The sequence below is a fragment of the Telmatherina bonti genome, assembly GCF_933228915.1.
Source record: "Telmatherina bonti genome assembly, chromosome: 22".
Classification (NCBI taxonomy): domain Eukaryota; kingdom Metazoa; phylum Chordata; class Actinopteri; order Atheriniformes; family Telmatherinidae; genus Telmatherina; species Telmatherina bonti.
Genome location: NC_136631.1, coordinates 16,735,912 through 16,750,189, shown reverse-complemented (window position 1 = coordinate 16,750,189; position 14,278 = coordinate 16,735,912). Strand labels below are relative to the sequence as shown.

The window sequence follows — 14,278 nt, the reverse complement described above, 5'->3', positions numbered from 1 at the left end:
TCAGGTGCTTAACTGTTGTATTCAACAGCGTTAGATGGATGACTGAGGAGAATTTGGCAAGGGTGTCAAAGCAAATGCTTGTTGAATTTTAGATATGTGCACTCTACTGCATTCATATCCTATCACCTTTTTAAGTTGCTTGGTTGCAAGCTGGATAATAAAAGTACACATTTTCTAAACAATGAGCTACTTTGTAATTTCACATGAATTGCCAAAATAGCCTCTTCAAAATTCAAATGTGACATTTACTGCCCTTTGATGTCCTGAATGATGTGGAAAATGTCCATTTTACCATAATGTCTGCTCCTCTGGACGAGAAACTGAACCTCAGGTGTCTGCGGGAAAATGACATGACATGCATTACCCAGCTCCCATCTGAGATCCTTATCAGACTGTCAGTCATGCTGCCTTCTGCCATCAGGGCTCAGATCGATCAGAGGCCAATCTGAGTTGCGGCACCGGCTTTGTAACTTGATAACGTGGAGCCAGACATTGGAGGTAAACAAGACTATTTTGGTTGCGCCCTCCTCCTCTCGTCCCAAAGTGGAAAGCTGCCCCTCCATCCCTCTCGTCATTGGCAGCAGTGAAACAGATTGGCCCACGCATACACCAAGCAAACACAATTACCTTTTGGCCTAATGTGGTTTGTTGTGATTAAGCATTGTTGTGAGGTCTAACTGTATTACAGCGAAGCTCTTGTCTGAGAATAACAGATGACATGACAGCAGGACTAGAGAGCTGAGCAGCACATTAATCTTGGTTTTGATCTTCACGGCTGCAAGGATTTCATTAATAAGCTTTAAGATGAATTAGATCTGATGATATTAATGTATTCTCCTGGAGGAAAAAGTATTCAATTGGAGAAAAAAAAAGAAAAAAAGCTCAATTTAATTTTCACGTATTTTTCAAATACTATTTTTTAACTCTCCTCCATGTGTAAAAGACCTGGTCTTTTACACATGGAGGTCACCAAATTTGTTCGTTTTTTTAATAATGTTTTCACACAAAATGACTAATGTGCATCAAAACATGCTTATACACACTCACACTCTCTCTGATGACCTCAACAAGCCGAATCAGGCTGCAATGGCCCTTCTCATCAACCTCTAGTCTTGGCTCATCAAAGAACCCCTCTCCTGCCATGCCCCTGAGTGTGAATTTGTATTAAATTTATGTTGAATGCAGGTGTGTATGTGCATGTGGGTAAGTGTGTGTTTAATCAAATCCCCCTTTCTCTGTGGTTGAATCTGTCAGCCACTGCCACCGTTGTGATCGTTTGAACTTGCAGCCCTTTCCGAAAGAGCCTCTCTCATTAGCAGCAGCTTATGTAATCAGTGTCCCACAGGTATCCAGCACTTTCCCCGCCCTTGCCTGCCAGCCTGCTGCCTCCTGCAGGACCATATGGGAGTGCTGACCTGATGAGCAGGCAGCTGGAGGTGCTGAGGGTAATTAGCACTGACCGGCGGCCTCTCAGGAAGAGAGAGTGTGAGTGGGTCCTCAGAGATTGTGAAGGTCAACTTTGAAAGCTCTGTAGGCTCTTATACACATACACACTCACACACTTGATGTATTACCAGGTGTATACATTAGTGGAATACTGTGATTAAAGAACATGCAAATCAAAGAATATGTGTATCAGCTCCCGCTTTGCTCCATAACATGCCCTTTTGAGAGCCTCAGAAACTTGTTGAGACGGTGACAAACCCTGGTACCCCTGCGTAGTGCTGTCACATTGCTTTATTACAGTGAAATCCACAGCGCCCTGACTGGACAATGCATGAATGTTTAAATTGCTCACAGTGTCCATTGGCATTACCATCAAATGGTGCATCTAAAGCAGGGAAGGCAAAGTACTCTGGCCCCTCTTTCACATTATAATTCATTGACATTCCTCTTCAGTGCTCTTCTCCATCAGACTGCATGGTACAGGTTTGGCCCCTTTGTTTGTCTCACATCACTAACTCCAGTTCATGTGTAGTGTGCAAATGAAATAGAAATGGGAACATGTCTGTATGAGGTAATGTAAGACTCTAGCCTCTTTTAGGGGTGTTTTCAAATCTCTCACTTCCTTGTGCCTTTAGTTAATGTCTAATTCTGTTAAAAAGGTTGAGATCTTGTTTTAGCTTAAGAAAAAAAAAAAAAAAAAATCCAGCATACATACATACATCCATGAAACTTGGTGGCATCCTTATAGACCAAACTGAGCTGGCACAATATGCAACCTATAATTCCTTTTGCTTTGGGTCATTAAGCCCTAAGAGGTGGAATACATTTGATAATCACAGATCATTAAAGATCCACTGTGTGAGACAGACTAAAAGCATGTCCTCCACCTTGGAAAGTGGAGGTGGAGGGGGGGGGGGGGGGGGGGGGGGGGTACACGTTCAGAGCAGAAAATGTTCAGAGCAAAATATGTACAGCAAAAGCCAGCACAGTGTGCACAAAGATGGGCAAAAGCTAAATATAACAGCCTCACTTCATCACCAGACTAGCTTGTCTCTTTTAATTTAGCAGCTAGATATCTGCACATGTATCCTTTTCAACACAACAGACATCAGGCTTGTTGTTATGTACACTTTTATTTACAACTGCAAAACTCAGCAGTGAAATCAACTTATGCACATCTTTTTATCTGTTTGGCATAATGCATAAATTGTGTATGTACTACTGACTGCCATATATACATTAATGGCTTGCTCCATCAACATGACAACATTTACATTGATCTAAATGGTAGCACATTGTTTAAATCTACTATGTGTAAACATATGATTTGTTACAATGTACATGAATTAACAGTCCAGAAGGCAGATATTTAAATATCAATATTTACATTCATGCATCCATCATTTCTCTCATATAAGTACATGGTGGGGTATATTGTTAGTTAATATCTGTGCATGTTTAAATGCAAGCTTGTGGGTTTTTTTTTCTCCAAATTTCCACAATTTAGCCAATATCTATAGTTAAATCGACAGCCACAGAGCACAGCCCACTCTCACTGCTCATCTGCATGCACACTCACAGACAGATGCACGCCCATACGCACACACATGCATGCACGCACAGACACACACAAATTTAATGTACGAAAGAAAATAGAAAGCACCCCAAAAGCAGTGCAGCATTGAGTGATGCTCCAGTTCAGTTCAGTTGTGTTTTTCCATCGGGCATGTGGAGGGTGACAGCACTCAGTCCTATGCATCCCTGCAGAGACTCTGTGCAACCTGATCCCTGGCTATTGGCTAAATCTTGTATCTCTCACCAGTCACAAGGTCAGCCCTGGGCTCATGTCTCCTGTTTCTATAGCGATGGGCTAAGCCCTTCATGACAGGTAGATAATTGAAGATTGTCAAATCCAGACAAAACATGGCTGAAGGCATCTAGCTGACCCCAAGACTGGATATATAAGAACTAACAAGATGAGTTGTGATAGCAGGGGCACTCGTATCGAGTTAACAAATCAAAAGTAGGAACTGTTGTATGATGCAGCACAGAAATGATGTTTGGAAAACACACATTCACATCACAAATCATACTTTTTTTAGCCCAAGTCTCAGGGAAACAGAGAAGTGTATCAAACACCCAGAGATGGAACAACTGATGGCGAAACTCTTTGCAGAGCAAGCGTGTTTTCTGCATCAGTGTCTCAACAAACTGACAGCAGGCTTAAAGCATCGGAGCATCACAAATGAATTACATAGTTTATAAATTATTCACTTAGAAAACAGAGCTATCAAGAAATAAGATGAATTCATCAAGATGTACAAGATATGTTAAGATGTGAGTAACTTACAGGAATGGGTTTTTAAGTAGAAAAATAAATTCAAAGATAGATAAGTAAATAAATAGAGGAAATAAATACATGAATGTTTTAAATATATTACATGGCGCTTAAGTCCTTTGTGTTTTTTCTTTATTTTTCTTTATTCATCTATTGTTTTGGCATGGCAAAAGTAGTCAGAACGTCCCGTGTTGATGTTGCTGCTCCTCTTTGTGTTAAGTATGGATTTCTTTAAATTGCATAGTCAGATGAATCCACATGTCAGAGCCACATCGTGCCTCTCACAGAGCATCTGTCTCAAAAATGGAGAACAAAAGTGTGAGGACTGGTTCATAAAAAAATGTTGCATTCTCTGTAAAAACTGCATGCATGTTATTTGTTGCGTGTAATGAGCTGTCCCGTCTGGCCGCCCACGGGACTGCGGGGTTGCTGTTTTGTCTGTTCCGTTGCAGATGTCAACAGTGCACGAGGTCTGGATCTGCGGCAGACTGGCAGACAGTCCCTCTCCAGCCAGCAGCCAACCAGCCTGTCAGCAACACTTGCTGTTACTAGAGCATAATGTTCAGCCTGCTGTGCCACTTTGACACCATGAGGGGAGAGAGAGGGGGTGTTGTGGACCAGTCGCTCAGTCCTCTCTGCTTTGATGTCCTTTTGCCTTTCTTCTTTTCAGCTCTTCTTGAGTTGAATGGTGTCTTCAGTCCGGGCAACATGCCAAACAAAGAAGGAAGGTTTACCTATTTCAAAAGCTCAGGTGAAACCCTGTTGCATTCTGGGCGAGTGGGACTTGTATTCAGGATAAAGTAAGATATAATGGGGAGTCACTTCCTGTGCAAACAGGAAACAGTTTATACCACAGTGTTGTTTGTACCCATGGTCTTCGTGTTTCGGATGCTCATGGCATACTCTCCACGACTTGTTCCGTTTTCCTCTTTTCGCAGTGGTTTCCTGTGAATAAACATTTTCACATTGTGAAGAATTCCATGACAAGTCAGATTCATGGTTACTTTCGCTCTCAGCTGCAGGCCATGGCATTATATAGAGTTTCTAGTCTGTTAACCTTCAAGCTGATTTGATTTCTCCAGCTGCTCTGGTTGGATATGCTGGTCTAAGCTATCCTTTCTAATAAGCCCAATGTTTAAAAGTCAATTTTGCAAGGAGACAGGAGGGAAAGATAGATCACAACACAGGGGATAAGGCAATTACCTACTTGGGCTTGTAGATGCAATCTTCCCCCTAAGTAAGGAGTATGTTTAGCTGTCAAAACAACTTGAGAAGAACATCAATACATAACCTCCTGTGAAATTCCACCTCAACACTGGTTGCACTGCAAGACTCTTTTCTGTGAATAAGTTCTGCTGCAAAATAAAGCTGCAACGCACAAGCCCCTATGAAGAGTAGTATAATTCAATACAGCCTTTTTCATGCACTCCTTAATGTCTTTGTGGTTATTATATTTGTCCAGTGTGCTGTAGCCTCTGCACCGACCCCCTCAGCTGCTCTCCTCTGCACGGGCTTATGTAACTCACAGACAGATCTGAATACAGTTAGTACAGTCATTGTCCCACTCAACACTGTACACTGAATTTACCGGCACAGAGGACCCTTGAGCAACATCTTAACTTAGTGTCTTCTCACCCTTCCCATCCTTTAAAAGCCAAGGCTGGCCAGTGCAACTTTGCCAAACAGTCACTCAGTCCAGTCCTACAAAAATCTTTTGACCTTCTCAGGCATCGTGCAATAAGGAAAATGCGCAGGAAGGGAGTCCTCAGGCTGAAATGAGCTCATACATGATGTAATGCAATCCAGTGCTAGGCCTGGACATTGTTAGCTTTATATTTAAAGATATTTTTTTTCTTTTTCAAAGTGCTGTGCATTGATGTAATTAAATTTTCCCAGATAAGGGCAGGTTTTGGCCAATTTTAATGGGATTTTTCTGTTTAAATACATTATAAAGTTTCAGTTTGTTGTGTCCAGGGACTCAAAACTTACCTTCAACCTGAGTCAACACGTGTCGCAACATTTCAGGTCAGACGTTCCAAGCGTGCTAGAATTACTAGCCTACAGCCTCAGTATCTCTTAGAGAAAATGATTAGGGTAATCAGGCATGTAAATATTGTTTTTGCATAACAAGATAAAATACTTAACAGTAGCATGTCGTGCATTTTGGATAAAGCACCATGAGGTTTTTTTTATGCCCTCTAAATTATAACCCAAAAATCATGTTTTGTTTTTTTTTGTTTTTTTATCCTAATTAGTTGAGCAGATTTAGCCACACCTTTTAAAATAACCTTATTGTTTATTAGTTTGTTTTCAGCTGCCATCTCCACTCTGTACTCCAGCTTCATCCCTCCTCATCCCGTTGACTGCAATTTTTAACCTCAGCCTCTAGATCTTTCTACATCCCACACACACTGGTCCTTTAAATCTGCTCAGTTTGACTTCTCCTCTTTCTATTACCATGAACAAAAAATCTTTCACCTGACACCGAAGTCACGTTTAGTGAAATAAAAATCCCAGCAAAATCTAGATTACACTTTTATGTCAGTTGTCTTGTCAGTCTTCTGATTTGATCCACCTTGAGGCATCTCGACAAGAGATAAAAAGTTTGACCTTTAATGCAGATAATATAAAATGACAACATTGGGTTTAATGAAATGTTGCAGCTTTTAGAGGAACTGCAATTAGTTTGAGACCTTATCTCCCCCAACCCACCCATGCAGAATGAAGAATAAAACCCTTTTGTGATCCCTTAAGCTCCCATCAATTACCATGAGTAGCTAACATGTAAATATGAGAAAATTAACATTTACACCAGAACATATACAAAGCCAGTCAAAGGCTTAGATACTCTTTCCTATTGAATCCAGTGGGAAAGTGTGCTCAAACTTTTGACTGTCACTGTATGTCTGAATATGAATAATTGTTTCCCAAAGAAAAAAAGCCAAGACAGTCAAGACATTATGTGAATGTTGACTCTTTCACAATTCACTTTTTTAGGTTAAGGGCTGTTGAAAGCCATGCAAATCATGCTAAGCCGTTTCTGAATAAAATGCAACGAAAAGCAACTAAATGTGTGTGTATAACTATGGGCCAGTGTCAGCTGGGAGGGTTTGAATGGCTGAGCACACCAGAGACACATGCTGGCCGTGTAGGACAGATGCTGCTTGCTGTGTCCCTGCGGGACTCGGGGAAAGCCTTGGAAAAGGAACTGTCCAGCCTCAGGGTAGAAACACATTCTGCTGTGTGGATGGTGTTGGACGGACGCATCTGCCTCTAAGGGATTTGGGATAGACCAAATTCTCCTTTGAGGGACAGCGCTGTTTACGGCCAGCCTGGGAATTCTCCAACTTAAAATAGAAAGTCAGTGGGGTTGATATCCCCATAAAGTCATGCAATATTCTTACAGCTCACATAATGGATTCATTTATTTATATTTTTATCCATCTGTCAATGAGTCATTCAAGCTTAAGTTTCACCACTGGGAACAATTAGCTGTTGCTACGTACAAGTAAAATCAGAAAAGATATGCAAGCAAATCAATGTTTTCCTGTGGGAGGAATCTCCCCACAGACCAGCTGACCCAAATTCCACCATTAAAGTTTTAGACCCCACCAAGTTTACAGTGTTTTGATGTGCCTCTGAATCATTTTTTGTACATTTAATAAATATTACCATCTTCTTTATCAGTCTGGAAATGTCCAGTAGCTTCTATTATTCTTCAGTTTGCAGCCACCAACAGTTAAACATGGCGAACTCAGCATCATTCTGACAGGAAGCCTTTCTGTGAGGATACTGTACATAGATGGATGCAAAAAAAGGTTGAGGTGAGGCGATAGTAAAACCCGATAGCCTTGCAATGCTTTTGTCAAGGTCTGGACCTGAACCCAGCGGAGCATCTGTGGAGAAACTTTAAATTGATGCTAACCACCCGGCCTAAGCTCGAGTTTGAATACGTCAAAATAATTAAGAAAATGCATTCAAAGCTGGCAGAAAAACAGAATCGTGTTCATAAGTCCTGAGGTTGCCATTGCTGCCAGAAGTGCTTCTACCTAAATTTCTGCATTAGGGGTGTAAGTAGTTAAAGGAGGAAGTCAAATAACAGAAAATGTGAGGTCATGTGGGGCAGTTTAAAGAAAAGAATATAAAACTAAAACAACAAATATAATTATGAAAAGTTAAAGGAGACTGGAAATCTCCTGTCTCTCTCTCAATATATATATATATATATATATATATATATATATATATATATATATATATATATATATATATATATATATATATATATATATATATATATATATTATATATGTATATATATTTTGTGGTGATATATTATATCACCACAAAAGTTATCTAGGCTATCGATAAGAGAACAAAAGGAGACAAAACATAAACCCATCATTATGGATCCAATGACATTTAAATGTTTTTATAAAACAACAAAATGTTGTGTTTCCTGCTAAAGACCAGAACCAACAGCGTTTGAGAGTTAAGCATTTAGATCACAGCAGGTTTTTAAATCAGTTTATCACCAGGCTGCATTGAAGGACTATTTAGTGAATATCTTACATGTTTTTTTTTTGTTTTTTTTTTGTTTTTTTTTATATAAACACGCAGAATACAATAGAAAATAAAAACATTATTCCTGGAGGATGATCTCAGAGTACTTCTCTGGTTATAATTTGCTGCAGAGGCTCTGTCTTAACTAATTTAAAAACAAAGACAGCAGAGTTGGAAAATTTGTGAGGTGATCTCTTCAATTGCCATGTTAGTAAAGTATAGTGATCGACAGTATGTTGGAAGGTGCTTCAGTCTTGCTTATTTCACTCAGGATGTAATCTCCGCTCAGATTGACCATGTCACTTCGGGCCACCACACAGGGCAGAGCACTGGGGCCTCAAATCGACCTCTACCCAGGCCTTCAATAATAGATGGCATGCTGTTGACACATGACAGGTGGCAACACAACACTTCACAGGTTAGATGAATATTTCATATCAAAGCTGTGCAATCACAGCGCACACTTTCCTGTTTGAAGTTCGGGGAATGGATCATGGTGAAATTGGGACATGTGTTGAGCTGTTTACAATCGCACCGGCCATCTGGAAATTAGCGTAACATCCTATGGTTCAAAGAAGTATTATAAAGCCCACCAGCTGTAAAGATCTGTCACCAGCTTTGATGTGGCCAGTTTAGCAGTTTTTTTTAATAAAACAAAAGAGATTAATAACGTATCAGTAAACACTGGTTTAAAACTGTTTTAGAGCATTTTGGATTTTCTATCTTGCTGTCGAGCAGAGCCCCCTGTGATGTATTATCCGCTTTTTGGTCCAGCCTCTCAGAGCGGTAAGTGATTGGGAAAAGCCTTCATTAATCAGTTGGTATGAGTTTTATTTGTTTTGGCTTCTTGGATGGCTGGCTGCCTGGACTGCAGCATCATGTCTTTTGCTTTGGAAAGCACAGCAACACTAAAACACAGCATGTGTCTGAATCCTCTTCTCTGTGCTTACACACACTAGGCTCCCTGGTGCTGTAGACTCTGAATAGAATTGTATGGACATGTTTTTTTTCAGTCCCTTTGCTTCTGACAGATGACTGGCAGACGAAGATAATAAAAAATAACAAAAGGCCAGGAGGGCTGGGACCTGCAGAGTTGGCTCTTCTACTGTCTGTGGTGTTTAGGCTTTGGCCATTGGCCAGCTGATTTTCATTGGAAAATCCTGGACCACTAAGGGTCTAGAAGGGCTATATATAACTGGCTGTGTTTTTCCAGCTGAAAAACCCTTTTTCACATTGCTATTGACTAAGACGCTCAATTACAGCCTTAGCTTTGCCTGGGAACAACCTTTTATCTGTTCTTTTCGCTGTTTTTCTGTCTTTCCTCTTCCTTCTTCTCAGGAATGATGGATAATTAGAGCATCCATGACAAAATATCAGGGAAGTCACATTATATCCTGAGCTGCTCTGCTATTTGCCACTTACTAATAAATGTCTCATGAGGTCAGTTGGACCTGTGCCTATTAATTCAAAGCAGAGGGCAGCTTGGCGTGGCACAAAGTCTGCAGTCTAGAAGCCACTGAGCTTCAGGACGCGACCTGCTTGCATGTATAAAAGATGCGGTCTGCGACTGAACGACTGCGCAAATTAATTCATAAATAATAACGTGGGTTTGGGGCTAGAGCCTATATTGCAACAAGACTTTCTTACCACTGCTGCATTAAAAAAAAAAGGTGCCCCTTGGCTACACACGGGGCTGGAGAATTGCCATAATGAATTCCTGAGCCAACCACCCATTACTTCCACTGCCTGACTTTGCCTATTTGTTGTTTAAAGAAAGGGGAAATAGAGTTCTGCTGAGGGAAGCCATATCTGGCGTGCAGACTTAATATAGTTCTATAAATATAACAAGGTATGACACTAAATCTTTTTTTTTTTTATTATTAAGATGCATAAATAAAAAATATAGAATAGCTCCAAATCCAGCACACTTGGCTGTTTGTGCATGGTTGGGTGTAAATATGTCAAGATGATTTACGTATATATGTAAAGTGTTTGTGGATAGTAGCGCACAAGTACCCCCAGCTTATCACAATACAAACAAACATTTGTTAAACGTCTGCATACATGTGCGTGGATGAAAGAGTGCATGTGTGACACCATGCTGTGCAAATGGTACAAAGAGAATTGGGTCTGGTTGTGCCGCAGGGTAAAACCTCACACAGCCTTTTTTTTTTTTTTTTTTTTAATAAGCCAATGAGAAGAAACGCCGCAACAGCTGCATCTTGGGATTCCTCTGCTGCCTCTTGCACTCACATCCAAAAAGCCGGCTCAGTTCTCAGAGGCTTTAGACACTTATGTAAATTAAAAACAGCACAGTTTCGTCTGGTCATCATGCACTTGGATTAATCAGTTTCAAGCAGAAGACTCTTCTGCATGACTCAGTGCTGTGGCTTCCTTGCTGACCTTTACAACCCTTTTCATTACATAACCTCCAACCTTAGTGTGCCTGCAAAGGCTGATGATGGGTTGTCAGACTTTGCGTGCACAGTTATTAGAAAAGGTACCATTCTAACCTTGTAGATTTTCTTTTTTATACATCCAAGTCCAAACCATACAAGATTTAATGCTTGCTGGAATTAACTATTTTTGGATATGTCCAGCCTTTATCAGATCCAACAAATAGGACGAGCCAAACTTTTGAGAGGCAAGTGTGACACTGACATTGTGTTGTTTTGCTGTAAATAGTGAGTTGCAAAATGTGTGTGGGGGATAAATGGAGCAAATTTCTTTTTAAAAGACTCCAGTCAAATCCTAGAATTACAGCTTACAGCTGAGACATGTCCAAAGTAGAGAAAAACTGGAAGACTACTAACTCTAAATAAGAAAGATGAGCTCAACTGGTAAAACTGGCCAAGAAATGCAAGACAACTGATTTTTTTAAAAAGGTTTTATAAATGGAAAGAAATGAAAGTGACTCTTGATGGAACAGATGGATGATTCTGTGTGGGATCACTGATGGACACAGGGCATCACTTGAAGCCATTGTGGAGGAGGGATACTGGCTTATGGTGGTTAGACCATTTAGGTTGAAAATGGACAAAACGCTTCAGTTTGCTGACATTTTATGGCAGATGCTTATCATCCAAAGAAAGTTAGTAGTTATATTTGAAACTGACTTGAGCTTTATGTTGAAAAACACTCCATCACATGCTTTCAAGTATATGTTGCTTAGCCAGCCAGCAAATTCTTAAAATGTGGCTAAAAATCCTTCCTCAATTGTAGATCCGTGGCAAATAATTACATCAGAGGAGTACAATGTTTGAACTGAACTTGGAGACTGAATTGAAATTTGATAATAAACTCATTAGGAAACTGACAGACTGAGAGGATGAAAGACTCGACGAGAGTAAAAGAATATTTTTACAAAATAGCAAAAATCTAAGTCATTAAAAATTAAAGAAAAACAAGTAACTTAAAGGTGGAGTATGTAAGATTTTCAATATTTTCTAAATAAATTAACTAATAAAATAACTACAAACATAATGAGAAAGTTTTTTGAACATGTAGGTTCCAGTCTGTCCATATTTGATGAGTTATTAAATTACAAGTTTAATTAATGACAAATGACAAAAAGCACTTTTTTTTTTATTGGTAGGCAAACATTTAAGAAGGGTCTTTGTCATTAATTAAACTTGTAACTTAATAACACATCAAATATGGACAGACTGGAACCTACATGTTTAAAAACACTATCTAATTATGATTGTAGTTATTTTTTTAGTTAATTTATTTTGAAAATATTGAAAATCTTACATACTCTACCTTTAAGGCTTCATCAAACAAAAAAATCTTCAGATAACGATCAAACCCACTTTTCCACTGCAAACATTCAGGTGTCAGGTTTATTGAATGCATTGTAGCTCAACAACCTCATTAATCATTATAAAGATGATCTGTTTAATAACTGCATGCAGTGTAGGGCCCTGCATTACTTAAATAGGAAGTGCAGGAGCTAGTAGATTTGAAAAATGACCAGCTTGTGATAGATTTTTACTTCACTTTATCATCACTGTGAATTATTTTGGAGGCAGATTTAAAGCACAGGACAAAAATGAGAGGAGTGACATCTCACCTTTTGATAGCCTTGTAACAGATGATGATGGCTGAGAGGAGGAAGACGAGTGATGCACAGCCCACTGTACCAAGAACTTTAAGGTCCATCTCCGTCCACCAGGGCCTCAAAAACGGCACTATGGGCTCTTCCACTGAGGAAAAGAAGAGATGAAGGGAGCAAGGGGAGAGATGTGGAAACACAGGCACAATAAACATTATTTAGCAAATCAAATACAGAAAATACACGACGAAATGAAAAAGTAAGCCCATACAACGGTGTGATGAATCTAAAATCACAGTACTGACATTATTTTGTTATTCCTCGGTCTCAGCTCTTCTACAACACAGCAACAGTGGAGCATGGAGGTGATTTTCTTCCCTGCTCTCTGAGCTGAAAAGTAGCTGTGTCCTCGCCTGTTCTGTAGGTCTTAGGTTCAACGTTCAAAGCTATCCAACCCGACACCATGAATCATTTAAGGTCCTGTCAGCCTTCCTTACACCAGCACTCTTGTCCACACCAATTACTGTTGCAAGAACCTCCTGCTCTTTCCACATTAGATCTGTGGAGAAGGACCACTCACCAGGAATGCTGTGTAACATTATGTGCATCAGCAACTCCGTGTCTGTAATGCAAAAAACTTCTCTCTTTCTGCAGCATTTGATGCTCTTCCAACATCGCTGAATGGGTTTTGGTATGTGCGCATCTGTTTGCAGGTTCATTCTAGTTTCACACACCTCAGGAAACACCCTCTACCATCTATATAATGACAAATATAATAAGAAAGTAATAGTGTGAAGTGTATACCGTATAGCAACAAATAATTCTTAGTAACTTTCTTATTTTCCAGCACAGCACATTTCCACAGAGCAAATAAGATGGCACGACTCTCTGTGGTACAGCACGGTGCGTCATAAGTCACTGTGAATTTAAAAGCTCTTCTCAACCAAACTTCCATTTTAATCCTGCATTTTGCCAACGGCCGTAGGATTTAATTCAGTCAGTGGTAAGGATCTACTTTATTTTGATAAGCACACTCCTTTGAAGGACCCTCATACACCATTTTTAGCATGCAGACGCTTACTTCACAGACAATTTTCCTCAAATGTTTTGGACTTGTAGCAGACAGATATGGTCTCAGTCATTAATGTCCCAGTTTCTCGTGTTAGCCGTGGATATTAGCTGCATTTTTAAAGACCACACTGAAAGCAGTCTTTCAGCTTTAAGTGCTCTGCAATTCAGGGTACAGAGGGAATATCCAGATAATTATACGCCTCTATAGATTATATGTGTGAAAAAAAAACCCTCAAACTTTAAATTAATTATTCATGGTGTCTGCACCCTCTGCAAACAGTTCTGTGTAAAGCTGTCAAGGGATCGTAATTGGCCTGCTTATCACATTCATCACGAAAGCTTCAAACCTTCTGATTGCTGTGCTCAGAGGTTCACTTAGACTCACAATCGGGCAAACCAAACTCTCACTTTTCATTGCAGTCAGATGGCCATGGCAGTGCTCATGCAGTGACCTTGACAACAGTCAAAGAACGGTCTATAACGCTTTATTCTTGGGGAACTCACATGGTGAGTCAGGGGAAAAAAGAAATCCATCCAGATTGACAAGACAGAAAATAAAAAAATCTTTGGAACTGATTGATTAAAACCCTCCCACTGCTTGATGATTAAGTACTCCTCTCTCCTCATAATGTTAAAGGCCCAGGGTGAGTGATTCTATGCCTGTCCCATATTTCAATGCACTGTTCATTAAAGTGCTTGGGACGACATACAAATCATATCAACTTTCAGCAAGCAGGCTGATGAAATATGTTTGCCTATCTGTCAGAGGATTTACCACCTCAGGGGTGAAGCGAAAGAGGAGCATG

The 14,278-nt window shown here is 39.9% G+C and overlaps 1 protein-coding gene across 1 annotated transcript in view; it reads right to left on the bottom strand.

The window, feature by feature from the left end:
• Positions 1-4,629: 4,629 nt before the first annotated feature.
• prima1 (proline rich membrane anchor 1) overlaps positions 4,630-14,278 on the bottom strand; it is a gene marked incomplete at both ends in the record, with an annotated part of 11,472 nt that continues 1,823 nt past the window's right edge. The window contains 2 exons of the mRNA XM_079261535.1: positions 4,630-4,729; positions 12,420-12,552. Coding sequence (XP_079117661.1) covers positions 4,630-4,729; positions 12,420-12,552 — 233 coding nt within the window. The remainder of the gene's footprint in view (positions 4,730-12,419; positions 12,553-14,278) is intronic.